The sequence below is a fragment of the Chrysochloris asiatica genome, unplaced genomic scaffold, assembly GCF_000296735.1.
Source record: "Chrysochloris asiatica unplaced genomic scaffold, ChrAsi1.0 scaffold00203, whole genome shotgun sequence".
NCBI classification, from domain to species: domain Eukaryota; kingdom Metazoa; phylum Chordata; class Mammalia; order Afrosoricida; family Chrysochloridae; genus Chrysochloris; species Chrysochloris asiatica.
Window position 1 is genome coordinate 266,585 of NW_006408721.1, and position 15,764 is coordinate 282,348.

Sequence of the window (15,764 nt, forward strand, 5' to 3'; positions counted from 1 at the left end):
AACCCAGTGGACTCAGAGTGGCCCTATTAGACAGAGTAGACTACCTCACAGGGTTTCCAAGCCTATAAATCTTTTACAGAGGCTGACTATCACATCTTTCTCCTGTACAGCAGTTGGTTGGTTCAAACCATTGACCTTTTGGTTAGCAGCCAAACACTTAACCACCATGCCACCAGGGCTCTTCAAATGGTTTCAGAGGACTATTAAATGGAAGAAATTGAGAAGAGGTGATAACATTTGTAAGAACTAGTGTGTCAGAGGTGCTGGTAAGGGCTTGGGCTTTCTCACAGACACTTCACGGATATAAGGCTGAGGAAACGTTTCTTGCCTTGCGGTGGTGCCTTTGCACTCTGCTACTGCCTTTACTTTTCCCATTGCAGCACTTCTTATACTAACTTTTAATGATCTCTACCTTTGCTGGGACCCCCTCTAAGAGCAGAGTTGTGGTTCCTTGGTTCATTCAGGTATCCTCAGTGTTTAGCACCATACCTGAAACATACAAGCACTCAGTAAGCATTTGAATCAATGAAGAGATGGATTTTCCTTGGACAGGAAAGCCCACATTTTTGACTTGGAATCAATAAATTTGAATTCCAGCTTCACCTCACACTGTATCTAGTCATGTGCCTTTGAGAGGCCACGTGATTTCTCTGTGCCCTGTGTCCTCTTCTGAGAACAGAAGGGTACACAGAGCAGGGTCAGCAAACTCTGGTTGGTAGGCCAAATCTGGCCCTCAAATTGTTTTTGTAAATAAAGATTTATTGGAACACAGCCACACCCATTCATTTCTGTATAGCACATGACTAGTTTCATGCTAAAATAGCAGTTGAGTCATTGGAACAGAGATCTATGGATTGCAAAGCCTCAAATATTCACTGTTTAACTCTTGAGAGAAAATGTTTGTCTATCCATACAAAAAGTCTTGGATAGTCTTGATGGAGTTCTGCAGGACAAATAATTCTATAGAGTTCTGCATTCTATCTGGCCTCCCCCATGTTCCAGCAAAGCCACTGATGGTGACTGTCACTTCAGAGGAAAAGCATGCTTGCTCGTTTGTGATTGTTTGTCAGTGATCTTCTATAGTTCTCAGAATATTTACTTTCTTTTTCTCTTTCTCACTCTCATTCATTTACAAATATTTAGCGAGTTTATTGAGCAAGGTGGTAAAACTTTAACTGTGAACAGGGAGGACCAAGTTCTTATCCTCAGGAGGCTTACAGTCTAACAAGTGGTTGCCTGCTTGGTGGGATATTGTTTGTAATTCTTGACCTCTTCACATTGCTGCCCAGCTTGTTGGGGGCAGGAGATCCTTTGAGCAGGTCCTGCGGTGAGGAGAATCCAGGAGGCATGACTACAGTGTCTCTCAGTGTCTGTTCATGCCTTCCCAACCCAAATATAAATTAACTTCAGTGTCTTCTATGTGCTGTGTCTAGTCCTGGTATGTTGCTGTAGGATAAACACTGGATTGCTAACTGCAAGATCAGCAGTTCAAACCTACCAACTGCTGCTCAGAAACCTGTATGGGGTCACTTTGGGACAGAACTGACTCAACAACACTTAAAAACAATAACAGCCCTAATGCAACTAAATCTAGAGTTGACTATATATTGAAATATTTTATACAAATTAAAACTGCCAAAACCTAACTTCTGTGCCAAACTTCCTGTTATCTGGTGCTAATCTGGGCCTAGAAGTGGCTGTTCTCATGGTCTGAGTAAACATCTATCTCACTCTCTTCTAAAGCTCTAGAGTATATCCCTACAGAAAATTGAAAAAGATTCCAGCCCAGACTAGAGTTTCTTTCCTAAAAGAATTCTTGACAGATAATAATAATCAGATCTTTTACAAATGATATATCAGAAACACATTTTAACCAGGCCTCTGCTCTCCCACTTTATAACAGGAAGTGTACTTCAGTTTGCATTGAGAAAGGGCTTTGGATTAAAAACAAAGAAACAAGTTCGGGAGTCTTAAATAGTGGTCTCTCCATTTCCTCCTATACAATTTCTGAAAGTAAAGCAATGGACCTTCTGTTCTGTCCCACAATTGTTTATCCAGTAAGCGTTATTTATTCTTCTGCCAACAACAGTGACTCTGAAGATCCAAAGAAGATAACTATTAGCGCCTCCTTCTGAAGGTCACTAAAGTTGAAAAAAATATGTGATTAAATGCCACAAGAGAGGCAAGAACGAAGAATACCTTGATACCCAGCTTGGAGCCTGATCCCATTCTAACTCCAAAAAACTATGTGGACTCCTCATAATGAATAATGTTTTAGAGTCTATCGATTGGAAAAATGATAATGCCAACAGATATAAGACCTAAGCATTAAGGAGTACTTCCAAGATAAATTCATTGAATCCTCACCATGATCCTGAGGTGTAATTACTCTTAATATCTCCATTTTACAGATGAAAAAAGTGAGACACAGGTTAATTAACTTGCCCAATTTGAAAGTTAGTGTGTTACAGAGTCAGTCTCCAAAACTACCTGTTCTAGCTCCCATTTTTTTTACTCATAATTGCTGTGCTTAATTGCTTCCTAACCTTTGCCTTAGCTTCGGGAAGTCTATGAATTAATATTATGAATAAACAATAACATATCCATAGGCTTGAAAAATAGCAGAGCAGTGGCAGATGGTCATGAGTGTCAATAATGGATGCCTAGTCGGAGCCCGAGGGTAACAATGAATGGAGCGGCAAGACACTTGCACTTTGGCAATCGCCAGTGGGTTCTCAGATTGGGCGAGAGTTTTAAGAAGCATCCGCGCTGTGCCTTCCACACTATGTGCTATGACTTCAAACCTGCTTCTATTGACACTTCTTGTGAAGGGGACCTTGAGATTGGCAAAGGTGAACAGGTGACAATACCTCTCCCAAATATAGAGGGTTCCACTCTCCCAGTAACTGTTTTCAAGGGTTCAAAGAACCCTTACTTAAAAGAATGCATATTGATTATTAACCATGATACTGGAGAATGCTGACTAGAAAAACATCACTGTAAAGAAAACAAGAGTTGAAGGAAGTAGTAAAATTCAGTCTCATATCGAGCAACAGCAGCAATAAATCTGGAATTCACCTAGGACTCCTAATACTGTAAAACATTCTCCACCCAAAGATAAGATGTCCCCAGCATCTCCAATGGATGATGTTGAAAGAGAACTGAAGACAGAAGCTAGTTTTATGGACCAGATGAGTAGCTGTGATAGTTCATCAGATTCTAAAAGTTCATCATCTTCAAGTAGTGAGGATAGTTCTAGTGACTCAGAAAATGAAGAGTACAGATCGTCTTCTGATCCAGGGAACTATATACCTCAGGACATCATCCGTTGGCTGCCAGGCCACAGTGCAGCATTCCTGATCTAAATGCCAGTCATAACAGATTTCATAACATCAGTGGACTTATGATGAATATTTTAAGAAATGATTTGCAGCTGAGTGACTCAGGAAGTGAAAGTGATGACTGAAGAAACATTCAGATATAAGCATAAGGCTTATAATAATGTATTTTGTATTAAGGATAAAAATATCTGATTGAGGAAAACGTGTCTTAATTTTTAATGATAAAGAAAATTAAAGTTGATATAGGACTTAAAAAAGAAAAAAAATAGCAGAGCATACGTGTGTGGGATATGGAATTTGTTGAGCCCATGAGGAAACATCCAGAGAGCCCAGTTCAGAAAGTACTGCAGCGGTTTCAGAGCATTAGGCCCTCCACAAGTAGACTGACACAGGGGCCGCAACAGTGGGCTCAAATGGTGGGTGAACTCTGAACTGACCTTGAAGAGGTGAGCAGGATGTGGCCCAGCAGAGGTGGAGCAAGGAAGGCAGGCACAGGTGAAAGGCTCAGAGCAGGGGCTGGAGCACATGGGGAAATGGGCTTTCATGGGAGATCAGGCAGAGAGGTGGAGCAGCCGCAGCTTGGAGGCGAACAGTGGAACCCATCCTCCCACATCTACTATTGGAGCCACGCTCTACCCACAGAGCATGTCAGAGTGGCAAGCTGCTACTAAATCTGCACTGCACTGCATATCACCAGTGTTCATGATTATTCTGAAACCTCCATTCTAGTCTAACTTCATTATTCATGAATTCTATATTTGAGAATTTGCCTGTTGTTGTTATGTGCATTGCGTCAGTTCCAACGCCTACCATCCTATGTACTAAACACTGGCTGGTCCTGTGCCATCCTCATAATCATTCCTATGTTTGAGCCCATTGTTGCAGCCACTGTGTCAGACTAACTGTTGGAGGGCCTTCCTCTTTTTCTGTAACTGTCCACTTTACCAACTATGATATCCTTCTCCAGGGATGGGTCTCTCATGACAACATGTCCCAAGTACATGAGATGAAGTCTTGTCACCCTTGATTCTAAGGAGCATTTTGGTTGTACTTAAAGAAGCAACACAGATTTGTTGTTCCTCTGGCAGCCCATGGTATTATCAAGATTCTTTGCCAACACCAGAATTCAAAGACACCAGTTTGCCTACTAGCTAAAATTTACTTGTAACTCTACATCAATACTCGGTGTTTCCACAGCTACTGCAGACATGCACATGTGCAGAGCATCGAAGAGTTTGAGTTGCCAAAGCGCAGGTTCTCAATTGAGAGTGAACAAAGTGAAGCTCTACTTCTTGTTTCAGCTCTCATCCTGTAAACTAGTGTTCTTTTTGCTGTCTATTTATTACCACATTCTTCCAATGTTTGTGCTTCTTGTTGGTGATTTTGTCTTTTTTAAATGGCCCCCAAGCAGAGTGTTGAAGTGCTGTCTAGTGTTTCTAAGTGTAAGAAGTCTATGATGTTTCTTAAGAAGAAAATACTGTGTTAGATAAGCATTGCTTAAGCATGGTTCATAGTACTGTTTGCCATGAAGTCAATGTTAATGAGTCAACTGTATTTCAAATAAGGGGTCTTTTTAAAAATGTGTATTGATTAGTTGACAAAAATGTTGTGATCAGAGGCTTGCAAAGCCCAAATCTGTACTCTCTTAGCAATTGTTCAGTCTTAGCAAATTCAGTGTTCTTGGTGACCATATCCAACATAACTATGATGTATATCAAGAATCAACTATAGAGCATCAATGCTCTCTCAGCCTGGAGGTGGTGGTGAGGTTTCAGCAAAGGAGGGCATGCACTGGGCCTTTACCTGTAAAACTTGACTACCAAGAAGAACTGATTGGCTGCTGGAGGTGTGATCCATCTATCCCAAGGAGAAGGAGCCAGTGGTCCAGTCCTCTTTGCTCAGGATACTAAGGCAGCCTTGACTGGTCATCTGATGATAAGGAAATTGGTTGTAGAGAAATTGAATCTTCCTTCAAATAAGATTCATTTGAAAGCACTTCAGAAGGAAAACCAGTTCTTGCAAAGGACTCACTGAATCCTTAACCCAGTTTCAATGTTAGCATCTGACATCAAGGGGGCCTATGCAGTACTTTTTTCTGAGCGTGTGCTACAGGTTGGATTTGATATAATGAAGACTAGCTTTCCAGGTTGTGGTTCAATTCCAAAATTCTTTCATACTATGAAAGAAAATTTACAAACAAAGAGTGGAAAACAATCAGAAGCTTTAAGGATATGCTTTATAGGAATTAGGCACTGAAAGAAAACATCACTGGTGTTGGACTAGGATTTGAATTACAATGACTTGAATTTTATATATCCCAATTAAACATGGAATTAGGCCAAGTTTATAAAGAAACTCATTCCTTCCTGGATGGGGAAGAAGAAAAGAATGGGCATTTGAGTAAAGCAAAATCAATGAAAACCATCTTGTTTGCCTACAACTCATTTGTCAGTTTGTCATACTGTGACAGCGTGTGTGTTTCTGTGATTCTGGAAGCTATACCATGAGTATTGGAAATGTCAGCAAGGTTACCCACAGTGGTCAGGTTTCAGCTGAGCTTCCAGATGAAGACAGATTAGGAAGTAGAGACGATGACTTCTGAATATTGATTCATTGAAAACCTTATGAATAGCAGTGGAACACTGTCAGCACCAGAATATTGAATATTGAAACATGATGAAGAGCACTAGAATATTGTCAGATGTAGTGCTAGAAGATGATCCCCTCACGTTGGAAAGCACTAGAAATATGACTGGAGAGGAGCTGTCTCCTCAAAGTAGAGTTGACTGTGATGACATGAGTGAAGTAAAGCCTTTGGAACCTTCGGTTGCTGATGGGGCACAATTCAAAATTAAGAGAAGCAGATGCAAGCATCCATTAATAATTAGAACAGGGAATGTACAAAGTATGAATCTCGGAAAATTGGAAATTGTAAAAAATGAAATGGAATGCATATACATCAATATCCTAGGCATTACTGAGCAGAAATGGACTGGTATTGGTCATTTTGAATCTGACAGGCACATAGTTTACTATGCCGATAATGAAACATTGAAGAGGAGTGGTGTTGCATTCATCATCAAAAAGAACATATCAAGATCTGTCTTGAAGTACAACCACTGTCTGTTATTGGATACTATCCAAAAGCCTACAAGAAACACTGGTTAATGCCACTATTATTCAAATTTACACACCAACCACTAAAGCCAGTGATGATAAAATTGAATAATTCTATAAACTTCTTCAGTCTGAATTTGATCAAATATGCAATCAAGATGTATTGATAATTACTGGTGACTGGAATGCAAAGGTTGGGAACAAAGAGAAAGGATGAGTAGTTGGAAAATATGGCCTTGGTGATAGAAAAGATGCTGGAGATCACATGATACAATTTTGCAAAACCAGTGACTTTTGCATTGCAAATACCTTTTTTAAACAGCATAGAAGATGATTATACACATGGACTTCACCAAATGGAATACACAGAAATTAAATTGACTACATCTGTGGAAAGACACGGTGGAAAAGCTCCATATCATCAGCCAAAATATAGCCAGGGACAGACTGTGGAAAAGACCTTCAATTGTTTATGTGTAATTTTATGTGCAAATTGAAACCTTTCAACAAACTGATGCAGCCCTAGAGGCAAACTGAAGCAGCAAAAATTAAAAACAGGTCCATGAGAGTCAACATATGACTTTGAACACCTGAATTTAGAGATCATCTCAAGAATAGATTTGATACATTAGACACTAAAGACTCAAGACCAGAAGAGTTGTGGAATGACATGAAAAGCATCATACAGGAAGAAAGCAAAGGGTCATTAAGAAGACAAAATTGAAGGAAAAGACCAAAATAGATTTCTCTGAAACTTGCTCTCCAGCATAGAAATTCTAAAGCAAATGGAAGAAATGAGGAGGTAAACAAGCTGAACAGAAAAATTTAAAAGGCAGCTCAAGAAGACAAAGTCAAATATTTTAGCAAAATATGCAAAGACCTGGGGTTAGAAAACCAAAAGGGAAGAACACGCTCAGCATTTGTCAAGCTGAGGGAACTGAAGAAAAAATTCGAACCTTGACATGTAATATTGAAAGATTCTATGGGCAAAATATTGAATGATGCAGAAAGCATAAAAAGAAGATGGAAGGAATACACAGAGTCACTGTACCAAAAAGAAATGGTCGATGTTCAACCATTTCAAGAGGTAGCATATGATTAAGAACCAATGATACCAAAAGAAGAAGTCCGAGGTACAATGAAGGCACTGGCAAAGAACAAGGCTCTGGGAATTAATGGAAAACAAATTGAAACCTTTCAACAAACTGATGCAGCACTGGAGGCACTCACTCATCTATGCCAAGAAATTTGGAAGACAGCTATCTGGCCAAATGAGTGGAAATGATTCATAGTTGTGCTTATTTCTAAGAGAATTGACCCAATGGAATGTGAAAATCATCAGACGATTTCATTAATATTACATGCAGGTAAAATTTTGCTAAATATAATTCAAAAATGGCTGCAACCATACACTGACAGAGAACAAGCCAGATTCACAAAAGGGCGTGGAATAAAGAATATCATTGCTGACGTCAGATGGATCTTAGCTGAAAGCAGAGATTTCCAGAAGATGTTTACCTGTGCTTTATTGAGTATGCAGAGGCTTTCTAGTATGTGGTCAATGACAAGCTATGGACAACATTGCAAAGAATGAGTATTCTTGAACACTTAATTGTGCTCCTGAGGAACCTGTACCTAAACCAAGAGGCAATTGTTCAAACAGAACAAAGGAACACAAAATGGTTTAAAATTAGGAAAGGTGTGAGCCTGGCTCGTATTCTTTCACCATACTTATTCAACCTGTATGCTGAGCAAATAATACGAGAAGCTGGGTTCTATGAAGAAAAATGTGGCATCAGGATTGGAGGAAGACTCATTAACAACCTGCGATATGCAGATGATACAGCTTTGCTTGATGAAAGTGAAGAGGACTTAAAACATTTACTGATGAAGATCAAAGAGCACAGCCTTTGGTATGGATTACATCTCAATGTCAAGAAAACAAAAATTCTCACCACTAGACCAATAAACAACATTCTTATCAACAGAGAAAAGATTGAAGTTGACAAAGACTTCATTTTGCTCATGTCAACTATCAACACTCACTGAAGCAGCAGTCAAAAAAATCAAACAACGTGTTGCATTAGGCAAATCTGCTGCACAAGACCTCTTTGAAGTGTTGAAGAGCAAAGATGTCGGTTTGAGTACTATGCCTGACCTAAGCCATGAAGTTTTTAATAATCTCTTATGCATTTGAAAGCTGGACAGTGCATAAGGAAGACTGGAGAAGAACTGATGCATTTGTGTTATGGTGCTGAAGGAGGATATTAAAAGTACCATGGACTGCCAAAAGAAGAAACCAATCTGTGTTGGAAGAAGTACAGCCAGAATGCTGCTGCTTGGAAGCCAGGATGGCCAGAGTTCATCTCATATTTCAGACATATTGTCAGGAGGGACCAGTCACTGGAGAAGGATGTAATATTTGGTAAAGTGGAGGGTCAGAGAAAAAGAGAAAGACCCTCAATGAAATGTATTGGCACAGTGGCAGCAGCAATGGATTCGAATGTAGCAACAATTGTGGGGTTTGCGCAGGACCAGGCAGTGTTTCGTTCTTTTGTGCATAGGGTCACTATGAGTCAGTACTGACTCGGTGATACCTAACAACAACAACAGTCTTGTTTGTAACAGCAAAAAGAGGAAGAGCATCAATAAAATGGACTGACACATTGGCAACAGCCGTGGACTCAGACCTAACAATTGTGAGGATAGTGTAGGATCATGCAGTGTTTCATTCTGTTGTGCAGGGTCATTATAGGAAACCTATAGTGAATCTAAACATCAGGATGTTCTGTCTCAAGATTCTAAACCTACCTGGTGTGGCACTGTAGAATAAGCACTTGACTATAAAGTAGGTTTGAGCCACAAGGTCAGGGTTTCAAATTCACCTTGGAAACTCTATACAGGGTCAATATGAATTGGAACCAACTCGACAGCACTCAACAACAACATTCAAAGGCAGGTTGATAGTCTGTCCTCTCACAATTTAGTAGCATCTGTTGTTATAGAGCCCCTGTGTGGTGCTTTAGGATGCCCACTAGAGTGCTAACCACAAGCTTGTGGGTTAAACCGATCAGCTGCTACTCAGAAACCCTATACAGGGTTTCTATGAGCCAGACATATTTTGGACATATTATCAGGAGGGAACAGTCACTGGAGAAGGATATCATGCTTGGTAAGATGGAGGGTTGGAGAAAAAGAGGAAGACCCCCAATGAGATGGATTGGCCAGGTGGCATCATTGATGGACTCAAGTGTGGCGGCAGTAATGAGGTTGGCCCAGGATCGGACATTGTTTCATTCTGCTGTGCATGGGGTCGCTATGAGTAGGTTCTGACTCGATGGCACCTGACAACAACACAACAACATGAGCCAGAACCGACTCGATGGCATTTAACAACAACAGTTGTTCCTGGCACCTGAAAATCTTCTTTTGGAAATTGTTTTTTGCCTAACAGAATAAATTCCAATACAAAAGAGTGAAGAGTCATAATCTGATTCCCTATGTAACAAAGAAAAATGAAGACTTCTTTATTCACTGAAAAATAAATATTGAATAGTATTAAATTTTGTCTTGCCAAATCAACCTTTTTCCTATTAAAAAAAGCAGATGTTTAGTTCAAGGTTGCCCACTGGAATACATGTTTACGTCTTCTCTCTTACCCATAACACACTGACTTCACAGAAGAAATAGAAAAGGCGATAGAATCATAAATACATGCTATTGTAGGAACAAATGGAAAATTCACATATGCAAAATGTAAATGTTCCGATCCTAGATTTCAGAGGTAATTCCTTTGTAGATCCATTCAAGTAACACTGGTGACATGTGTGGTTAAAGTACTCAGCTATTGTTGTTGCTAAGTGCCGTCAAGTCAGTTCCAGCCCCTAGTGACTCTGTATAGGGTTTCCTAGGAGTGGCTGGTGAGCTTGAACCACCAACCTTGTGGTTCAAACAGACTTTGTTGTCCAGCATATTAACACACAACTCCACACCAGGACTGCAGTATATAGAATGATAGTGATTTATATAGTTCTGTCAGCCACCAGCATTTTCTCCTTTGTTTTAAACATTGTATGTTTTAGGGACCAAGTAGAAAGATGTGTCTCATCCTAGGGCAGAGGAAAGCTTAGAGTAGGAAAAGGCTCTGTTTGTTCCAGTTCTCAAAGTGTGCTCACCAGAATGGTGAACACTGGTACAGGACTCTCTGAGATTTTCTGGTTCATGCTTCTGAGTTTGCCTTGCCTGTTAAATGCCTCATTGGGGCACCCTCCAGTCCTGGCCTGGCTCCAGTGTGTCTGAATCCAATTTTGCCCTAAGTCACAATTTTCTGGCTCTTTCCTACTTCAGCTATGGTGGCCGAGCCTGCGGAGCGTAGCTGTGCAGAGAGTGTGCAGCCATTCCTGGCATCCATTCTGGAGGAACTCATGGGACCAGTGAGCTCAGGATTCAGTGATGTCCGCTCACTCTTTGAAAAAGAAGTGGATGAGCTCAGCCAGAGCTTTCAGACAACTAGAGATACTGTTCAACTAAAGGAGGTAAGAAAATAAGTCCAGGAGCTGAGTATGAATGGTCTGCCTGACTAGTCCGTGTCTATGTGGCTTTATCTACCAACCAGTTACCTGTCCATGCATTTATCTTTCTCGTTCCCTCTCTCCTCCCCTCATTCCCTCTCTCCCTTCCATCCATTCATCAATTTTTCCATCCACCTAGCCTTCTTTATATATGTCCAACCACCCATCTGTCCTTCTGCTCATTCATCTCTCTATTCATCCACTGGATTTTCTTTATTGATGGTTTTCAAGTTACAAAAAATCACCTATTTGAAAGAAGTAAAGCAATGTACTCAGAACTATAAACAGGTAAGATTAACCACCATCACCCATACGCCTCTAATCCTAGTACACTCCCAACTCCTAGGTCATCTCCACTCCCAACTCTCTGAATTAACTAATATAAATAGTTTAGTATGTGTTTGGCTATACTTTATCCTCCTTGTGCATACAAATATATATCCTCATATATAAAAGTATAGATCAGCATCATGACATAGATCCGTGTCAGTCTCATTAGACTTTTTAATATATATATATACACACTTTTTACTGTGAATTGAGTGAAGGGGATTATAGAGTAAATTGATACTTGAAAATGAAAAATTTTAGGCCTGACACCAGACCTTCTGAATTTGAAACTCTGGTGTCGGGGGTGTCAGCAGCTATGTAATTGGGAGATTCTAATTCACCCTAATGTTTGAGCATCACTGACACAGATACAACTCAGCAACTTGATTTTACATTTAACAAATCATGTGGACATCCCTACAAGTTAGTAGTTAGTTCCAGACAGCTCTGTTTCATTTCCTTTCTCACTTCTTTATGCCAATACATATACACACATCTATATAGACAAGATAATTTCTTCTTGAGCCTTGTTTTCCTTGCTTTTATTCCCTTTCTTCCCTCCCCACACCATACCCTTTCCTCTAGTAAGTAGTGATAAACTACGTAGAATAGTCTTTACACACACACATTTATACATTGTTTCTTAGATTGCGTATTCAAAATGAGATTATACTATATACAAGGGGGCAACAAAAGTTCATAGAAAAATGTCAGTATCTTTTTTTTTTTTTAATAAATGTTTTATTGTGAATTATGTGATAGTTTACATGGGAGACCATTGGTTTTACATTCATTCTATCATATATCGTTTCATTGCCATAGTTACAATCTCATCCATGCATCATCAACCAACCAAAGGGTATACCCTGCAAGCCTTCCCCCCACCCCCGGTCATCAGCACACAGCCCCTTTCCCTCTCTGGATCTCAAGTCCCCAGCCACTCTCCGCATCATCACCTCTGCCTCCATCTCAGGTGTCACTGCTTCTCTGGGTAGGGTCCCGCTCTCTGTTCTTCTCCATTGATGGTCCCAGGGCCCTCCACTCCTAGACTGAAAAGTTAATCACTCCCCTCCTTGCTGTAAAATGTTGACCTTTACATTTCCATCCCTCACAATCAGTCCTGATAACAATTATTCACTATTGCATCACAAGAGACCCATCTGCATTTCATTTCATCAGCCAGTATCTTTTAATTCCATCTTTTCACAAATGTTTTCAAGCCCCATCACATACTATTTTGCTTATTATTTTTCTCATTCAAAAACACTCATGAAACTGCCCCTAAGTTAACTGGTCTAGCTATTTCATTGTAATGGTGTGTAATATTATCACTATGTATGCACTGTGATTTATTTAATCATCCCATGCTTGCTAACACCATGAAAGCTGCAATAAATAACTTTATACAATGATGCTTTTATTGTCATGGGCTAGATTCCTGGAACAGGATGGGCACAGTGAAAACTAGCCATATTTCTAATGTTAACAAATATTCCATTTACATACCAAAAGTAGATTTAGTTTTCTTATTTCCACCATTCAGGTTTGGTTTGGCTGTAGCCCTATATACCCATCAGCAATAGAGTGTTATCACTTGTTTACAAAAACTTTTCACCAGTCTGATAGGAGCAAAGGGGTAGTGGTGTGCCGTGGAGTCGATTCCAATTCATAGTGACCCTGAATTGGACTTCCAAGGCTGGAAATCTTTACAGGAGCAGAAAGTCTCAACTTTCTCCCATAGAATGGCTGGTAGTTTTAGTATCCCATGTTTTCCTCCCTTATCTGTTTAAATCTATTGTTAAAAACTGGGCAACAAGGCAAAATTTTCAACAGCATACTTCTGACCATTAATTCCATCTCAGCAAAACCCTCTATAACTCACTTCTTAACTAACCAACCCAACTGTCTAGGACTCTGTTCTGACTCCTGGCTCCCCTATGTGCATCAGAGTAGAACCTGTGCTTCATGGGATTTGCAATGGCTGGTTGTTGGGAAGTAGCTCACCTCTGAGTGGACTCAGGCCTCAACCTGTCAATTATCCGCCAAGCTCATTAATCATATGCACCTAGGGCATTTTCCTTTAAAAGCACACTAAAAATGGATGATCTCTAGATTTCTGTGTGTGTTTGGAGAAATGAAGCTATATCCTTTTCTGGGCTCTGATAATCAGACAGTACTCCCTACATTGTGTATGTTTTTCTCCTCACCTTGCTTCTCAGTTCTTAGAGTGGGGAACCTCTCCTGAGAGTTTCCATTTCCTTCCTCTCTGTCTTCTTTCTTTCCACTAACTCTTCTGTTCATTTCAAATCTCAAATATTTAATTTTTAAGTGTGTTTTTAGACAAACTTAGAAAATAGCATGCATTTTGTTTGCAACAACCTTCCTAGTGTAACAGGATATAATTACACTTGGGGCCAGATTTAGTCTGACACTGTCCTTTTGCTGAAGCCCTATGACCTTATCAATTGAGTTCTGACTTGTGCAAATTACAGTAGAAGAAACCCTGTACTCATTCAGGCTTTATGTACCTCCCCAGCACTAGCTCCATAGAGTAACCTGCAGCAGAGGAAAACTGTTGTCACCAAAGAGCCTCAGAATTGTGGGGAACTCTAACTTGGCATCCAGCGAACATGAGTCCAGGGAACACCCCTAACCTGTCAGGGGTTTACTGAGAGGAACACCACTCATTAAGCGAGGTTTTTGAGGCTCATGGACCCAGCTGAACTTCCATGCACCAAAGAACTTGCCTGTCTGCCCCATCCTTGAGCTGTGCACTTGGGAGCTTGGAGACCATCAAAAGCCTAAAGGACGAGAGCCTCCTAAGTGCACCCCTGAGTCTTTCCTTTGCCCAGTTGACTTTTTCTACCAATCATTTGCTGCCCTAGCAATAAAACCATGCAGGGACACACTGAAGGAGGGAGACAAGACAATCAAAGAGGTCACAGATATCCTTAGCCAGTTAGTAATTTGCTCTAATAATGCTTATTTGATTGTTTAGAATTTTAGATAATGTCATTCCTAAATCTGAAGGTGTTTAATTTTTCTCTTCACCAAAATGCAGCATCTAGACAAGCTTATGAATCTTCCACTGGATTCCATGAAGATGGAACCTTGTTATAGTAAAGTCAACCTGCTTCAAGAGCGCCTGCAAGATCTCAGGAGCCGCTTCAGATTCCCCCACGTGGACCTGGTGATCCAGAGGACCCAGAACTACATGCAAGAGGTGGGACTGTCAGGACCATCTGTGTGAATGAGGATGGAGCAAGAGCCAAGAATTAAGGGCTGTCAAATGAGACCGTGTGCTAGTATAGCTGGGGGAAACCGGGTACATGTCCGTAGTCATCATGTTGGGTGAGGATGTATTTTGTCCTTAGAGCTGACTTCATCTTTCTTCTAAGTTGATGAACACCATACCCAAACCATAGCTATTAAGTTGATTCTAATTCATAGCAACCTTAGAGGATAGAGTAGAAATGCCCCATTGGGCTTCCAAGGCTCCAAACCTTATGGATACAGACCACCATACTTTTCTCCAGTGGGTGTGACCTTTGATTAGCAGCTGAACGTTTACTCACCGTGCCACCAGGACTCCTGATGAACCCCAAACCAAACCCATTGCCACTGAATCTCCCATTGCCATTGAATCAATTCTGACTCCTGCTGACCCTGTATAGGATTTCTGAGACTTTACGGAAGCAGACAGTCTCCTCTTTCTCCTGTGGAGTGACTGGTGGGTTTGAACATCAACCTTTTGGTTAGCAGTCCAATGCTTATCCTACAACATGTAGCTGAGATTTATCCACTATGGTATATGAGAGAAACAAAACAGCATCTCTTGATTTATCAAATTGGTGCTTTGACCTTGGTTGTACATTAGGGTCACCTGGGAGCTTTTAGAAAATGCTAATATTCATACCGCACCCTCAGTGATTCTCATTCTGCTCATTTGGTAATTTTTTCTAAAGCGCTTTCCCTCCTTCAATCCCTTTCTACTGCTTCTAGTGTGGAGCCAAGGTTGAGAACCAGTGGTTTAATTACCTAGCCCAGTTAAGAGTAAAACTATAATAATACTAAATAACAGTTTCACAGCCATCATATTTGAGTTTTTTGGGTCTACTAAGTACACTGTCTTTTCTTTTCCCCACATGGAACATTTCCCCTAGAAACAGGAATGAATAGTACAAACTCTTTTCCATATTATTCCATATTGTTCAGTGTCTCTGAGTCAGTTCCAACTCATAGTGACCCTGTATAGAGTTTCCAAGGAGCGACTGGTGGGTTGGAACTGCCAGCCTTTCAGTTGGCCATCCAATACTTCTCCCTACAGCGACACACCAGGATCTTTTTCCATATTGTTGTTAAGTGCTGTCACATCAGTTCTGACTCATAGTGACCCTGTATAGGG

The 15,764-nt window shown here is 40.5% G+C and overlaps 1 protein-coding gene and 1 pseudogene across 1 annotated transcript in view; both read left to right on the forward strand.

The window, feature by feature from the left end:
• Positions 1-15,764, forward strand: part of FAM129A (family with sequence similarity 129, member A) — a 229,096-nt gene that overhangs the window by 183,424 nt on the left and 29,908 nt on the right. The window contains exons 9-10 of the mRNA XM_006872523.1: positions 10,806-10,993; positions 14,421-14,582. Coding sequence (XP_006872585.1) covers positions 10,806-10,993; positions 14,421-14,582 — 350 coding nt within the window. The remainder of the gene's footprint in view (positions 1-10,805; positions 10,994-14,420; positions 14,583-15,764) is intronic.
• On the forward strand, positions 2,687-3,466 carry LOC102841279 (annotated as a pseudogene).